Genomic DNA, 5,869 nt, shown 5'->3' with positions numbered 1-5,869 from the left:
CGCCATGGCCTCCTGGACTACCTGCTCCTCCATGGTGCCCCAAGCTCCCTGCTCCGCCAGGGCCTCCCGAACTGTCTCAAGTGCTTCAAACTCACCTGCCATTGAACCTTACGATCTGCTTCCCTATCCACTCAATAAACCATACCTGTTTATCCACTTACCTGTTGTCTCTGGCTTGATCCGTGACAGAAGACCGGACCTACAACATTCACCTCAATGGATCACCTTGAACGATTATGTTCAATTTATCAGGACGGCCGTCCGCTGGAGGAGTACATCCACGAATTTCTCACCTGCTCTAAGCAGACTTCCCTCGACCGGTGGGCTCTTGTGGACTGTTTCTGGGGTGGTTTGGATGAGGGGATCGCTAAACGGATGCCACTGGCTGGGTCCAGGTGGACCCTGCCCGATTACATCAGCCTGGCTCGGTTCCTCAGCAGATCATCATCCATTAGTGCCATCTATCCTCAGTCAAGCCCGCCGGCTGCGGCTCACACAAGCCTGCCGGACGTTCAGCACTCAAATTCGCTGACCTCTCCGCTGTCAAGCCCACCGGTCATCTCCCTCTCCTCAGACCAAAAGAGGAGATTGCGGAGAAAGAGACTGTGGGCTCAGCCCAGTGAGGGCTCCTGCCCCCGAGTTGAGCCCAGGGAGGGCTCCTGATCCCCAGTTGAGCCCAGGGAGGGCTCCTGATCCCCCGTTGAGCCCAGGGAGGGCCCCAGTCCCCAGTTTTGGCCATATATATTATTTGTATTACTACAATAATAATAATACAAAAAAAATTGTTTTTGATCAAGTAATTTAAATAATTGTAAACAATTTAATTGAATAATTAGTTAAATAACACTTTATTTATTTAACTCTTGCAAGTGTAAATAAAATAATTTAATGACAATATGTTGTGCATTCTAAGTGCTCTAAAAACAAATTATAACTTTTTGTTACGTTTTATCTATTTTAGAAAAATAAATTTTTTATTAGTACAAAAAATATTCTCTCTCTCTTTTTATCTAGATAGATAGATGACAGCTTTTTGATTGTATATAACTTATTTTTTATCAATATACTTAATTTATAAATATTACTTATTTATAAATATGATTAAAATATTTATTATTAATTTAAATTACTTTATTTTATTTAGTTTATTTAATTTTTAATTCATCAAATAAATATTATTTTAAAATAAATATTTAAAGGAAAAGTGTGTATATATATGTATGTGTGTGTGTGTTTCAGAAAATGTTTTATGTAAATGTAATTTATTTATGACAATGCTTTCATTTTTATTAAAATTTGGTGCTACATTCTACACTAAAGGGAAATGATAGATTTTTGTTTATGATACCAAAATGTGCATTGGCACGTGCATGATGACAGAGGCGTAAACAATCAAATGCATGCTCATTTTTACTCAACAATTAAGTTGATCGTGTATTGATAGATGAAAAGCCATGTTCTATTACACAACTGAGGGAGCAACGTAATTGCACTTTCTTCTCTTCTCTCTCTCTCTCTCTCTCTGACTCTCTCTGTCTCCTAATGCTCTCTTATCTGGTGTTTCTCCTGTAGCCTGTACAATACTGCAGTGAATGTATGAACAGATTAGAAGGGTGAGGATGCGTGAAAAGAGCAAAAAGTGATGTAATGTTATTCCAAACACATCTCACTTGTTTTCTTCCACTGAATAAAAAAAGTGAGGTATTTTGCAGAAAAAAAGTAAATTTGTCCATTTAAATTTGACGCTTATCATGATGTTTTTTCATCCACTAATGATTGAATTTTATTTAAATTAAAAGTAAAGACTGATCTTGTTCTGTAACTGTAGTTAATTGGTGATAAAAACGGTATGCTGTTTATTTTTTAGCATGCTGATTTGTGGTTTCTAATGTGTTCTGGGTGGTTTTACCCTGCTATGTAATGGTTTTACTGGTTATAATGGGAATTGTATTGGCTTTAATGGAAACTGTAATTGGTTTTAATGGAAACTGTAATGGTATAGATATGTATAGTTAGATGCCCTATTAGCGGCTGTTTCTATGGGCCACCATAATGGAATGTCAAAGCCGGTCCATGAACACTTGAGAGCAAGTTGCCTGTATGTCTGCAACCATAGTTATACGCATTTATGAATACCTATCTGCAATAGACTTCAGCAGATGACTTTGCTACATGAATACAATACAACAAGACGTAGCCATTAGCTTACACAACATTTAAAAGGTACTATAGCTTAAAAACCTGGAATATTGAGTTACTAAAAACACAAACGAACACATTCTTACCTGTAAAAGTTTATCCAGTTTCTTCAGGAAATTTAAATTTCAGTAGTTTTTATAACCAGAGGCTGCGCAATGTTGAGGCATCTTGAAACTCATTGGTTTTTATTGTGATTGACGGCATATTGACCGTTCCAAGATGGCAGATGGGGGACTTCAATGAGTTAGTGACATTGTAAAGATGCAATATTCTAGAAATCACAGATTTGGAATGACAGATTTCAAGATGGCAGACGTGTCTGTGTGTCTGGAGTGGTTGAATGTGTCACCTACCTATACATATCTATGGTGGGTCTCTACTAGTAATTGGTCGCCTTCTATTGGTGGTTTGTTAAAACCATTAAATCCTAATGGGATATGTCCCAAAACACTACAGGAAACCATTTTTTAAATGGTTAATAGTTGACGGTTTGTAATGGTTTTAATGGTATTTGTAGGAGAAACCGTTACAATTTCTGTAATGGGTTCCTTTGTTGCTAGAAATCACAGATTTGGAATGACAGATTTCAAGATGGCAGACGTGTCTGTGTGTCTGGAGTGGTTGAATGTGTCACCTACCTATACATATCTATGGTGGGTCTCTACTAGTAATTGGTCGCCTTCTATTGGTGGTTTGTTAAAACCATTAAATCCTAATGGGATATGTCCCAAAACACTACAGGAAACTAATAGTTTAATAGTTGACGGTTTGTAATGGTTTTAATGGTATTTGTAGGAGAAACCATTACAATTTCTGTAATGGGTTCCTTTGTTGTTTTCAGCAGTGTAGCATGTTGCTGTGGGGTTGCTAAGTTCTTCTGGGTTGTTTTTAGCACATGTGCCAGGTAGTTGCTACTGTCTAAGTTGTATTTAGCATGGTGCTGTGGTTAAGATGTTTTAGGTGTTTTTTGGGTGGTGTTCTGAGTCGTTTTAATGACAATATTTTGTGCATTCTAAGTGCTCTAAAAACAAATTCTGTGTGGTAACGGTGTTTTTTGGGTGGTGTACTTGGTTGTTTTTAGCATGTTGCTATGGGGATGTTAAGGTGTTCTGGGATGTTTTGCATGTTTCTACAGTATGTGGTTTCTAAGGTATTCTGGATGGTTGCTAGGTGGTTACTTACTGGCCCATGTTTCACCCCCAATATTCTCTAGATGTAACTGTCACCTCTTCTTCTTGCCAGTTTTATATGAAAATCATAAATCAACAACAACAAAAGAATTTTTATCTCATCATCGAATGAGTTTAACATTGAATTAATTCAATCACACTTTAATACTTAGCCTTAGCAACAGAAATGCTGTTCATAATACATCTGAGATCCTTTGTGCGATTCTTTTAAAAAGGCCAGTTGAATGTGATATTAAATGAAATAATTGTTTTCTATTCCAGCTGAATCATTCCACTCAGGATGTCCCAGTGAGAGTGAAATACTGTACACACTATGAAGCGCCGCTCTGTTATGCTAATCTAGCCCCATTATGAAACCGTACGATTCAGAAGCGTTTTGGAAACTGAAGCGAGATGGTCTCTTGAGTTCACAAAGACTCAGCCAATCAGAATCCACAAGTAAAAGCTACAGCCAAACGCTTATTAAAGCGAACAGGAAGGCAAAGGAAGTACTTATATAATAAAGGGCAAAAAATATGATGTTTCATTTGCAAATCTGACTTTGCAAAGATAAAAGAAATTCAGATATCTGATGAAACAGATAAGATCTCAGGACAACGGATGCAAAATCATTGCATTTGAATTTTTTTTCCTTTTGGCGCCTCCACCAGAGGTTTTTGTGGTGACATCTGCGATAAGAGAAGAACGTTTCAGACTTTAAAATGACGACTTGCAGAATGAAGACAGCTGGCGAGGCTGGATCTTGTCATTTCACAAAGCCAGAATGCCCTGTGATGTAGATTGTAATGATAAAAGAGCGTCCAAGGACTCGTCGTATCATCCACATCGTTTTTGTCGCTAAAAGCTGTTGCAGGTTATCGCGAGAGCGTATTTGTGAAGCTCATGACGACTTTCAGTCGAGCAGACAGCTTGATTGACCCTGAGAAACGCAGATGACATTCCAAACGACTCTTGAAGCACAGGCTTAGTTTATGTAAATCACACTTTTTCCACCTTCAAAACTTTTTAGCATGAAAACAGCTTTGAGATGGAAGGAAAAGTGTAGAGAAAATTCCTGAAATTATTTTCAACAGAACTAGCAATATACAGAGGCTCCCCAAAACTCAACTTTTCAAGAAAAATGGTTTTGAATTAAATGAAATTCAGCACATTTAGGCTGCTTAACATACAGTGGAGTCCAAATGTCTGAGACCAACAGTTTTATGTATGTATGTATTTATGTGTGTGTGTGTGTGTGTGTGTGTGTGTGCGCGCGCGCGCGTGTGTGTGTATTTATTTATTTCTTTAACTTCAATATTTAATAAATGTTAATTAATATGAAGTGAATTGAAAAAAATATTTATATTAATGTATTATTATATTTTAATCATAGCTTTATCCATTTATTTATTGTTTGCTTATAATCACACACAGTGTGATTTGTGTTTATAATCAAACACAGTGTGTGTGTGTGTGTGTTGTGTATATATGTATATTATTTATTTATTTCATTATATATTTCCACATTTTATTTTTAGGTTATTAAATATTTAAAGTTACATTGTTTGTTTGTTTGTTTATTGTAATCAGAGGTTACAAACATACCTATAACACACACACACACACACACACACACACACTGTATATGCGTGTGTATTGTGTATTTATTTATCTATCAGCAGTTCTTAAATATGTTAAAGTCACACTTTTGTATCCTTACGTATGCTGGAGTTCATACTGCACATAAAAACTGTGTTTTGCGTTATTAACATTGCAAACATGCTTTGATGTCCAATAAGAATCTATATTACATCCTTGTATTACTTGCTCTCCGTTTTTAAAGTCAGTTTAAATAATTCGTTTTTTCCTGTCAGAAGTTTGGGCGCTTAAGACTCGTTCCTCATTACCGTGTCACATCTCTATGGCAACCGCGAATGATATTTCATAATTAAGAGCTGGCAGCGAGCCTACGTCCTTCCCACTTATTTCAGAAATAAAACGATCAATATGGGCCCCACGCACGCGGCGTAATTGAACGAGCTTGTGCGCGTTTGGGATTGATTAATCACGCGAGAGAGAAATTGCAAACATCTCTTCGGCACAATGGCTGGAGCCGTTCATCATCCACGGCGCGCGCCGAGTCGGAGTTAATGTTTGGAGCGCGAGGCCAGGTAGACGGAACAGCGCAGTGTAATTAAATACCCAGATCTGGATGAGGATATGCCTGTGCTCATTAAATGTCACTCCCTCACACCTTGTTAAAAAAAAGCGGCAGATTATCAGAGGAATGTTTTACAGCTGTGCAGATGAAGAAATGACGGATTTACTGTGCTGCATGAAATGTGGCATCAAGAAAAGGTTAAGTTAGAAAACATGCTCATTTCTATTAAAGTTGACCCTATTTATGTTATTTATCTTACATTAGTGGTTCAACGGATCACAAATCTCATGGTTCGGATCACATTACGGTTTTTGACCCACGGATCGGATCATTTTTCGGA

At 37.5% G+C, this 5,869-nt stretch overlaps 1 protein-coding gene across 1 annotated transcript in view; it reads left to right on the top strand.

The window, feature by feature from the left end:
- Window positions 1–216: 216 nt before the first annotated feature.
- LOC107717225 (low-density lipoprotein receptor-related protein 1B-like) overlaps window positions 217–5,869 on the top strand; it is a gene marked incomplete at its 3' end in the record, with an annotated part of 268,070 nt that continues 262,417 nt past the window's right edge. The window contains exon 1 of the mRNA XM_016523907.1: window positions 217–619. Within this exon, the coding sequence (XP_016379393.1) occupies window positions 217–619 (403 nt within the window). The remainder of the gene's footprint in view (window positions 620–5,869) is intronic.

Source organism: Sinocyclocheilus rhinocerous, unplaced genomic scaffold, assembly GCF_001515625.1.
Source record: "Sinocyclocheilus rhinocerous isolate Xijiao unplaced genomic scaffold, SAMN03320098_v1.1 scaffold4043, whole genome shotgun sequence".
NCBI classification, from domain to species: domain Eukaryota; kingdom Metazoa; phylum Chordata; class Actinopteri; order Cypriniformes; family Cyprinidae; genus Sinocyclocheilus; species Sinocyclocheilus rhinocerous.
The sequence above is the reverse complement of the archived record's forward strand: the minus strand, read 5'-3'. Positions and strand labels throughout refer to the sequence as shown.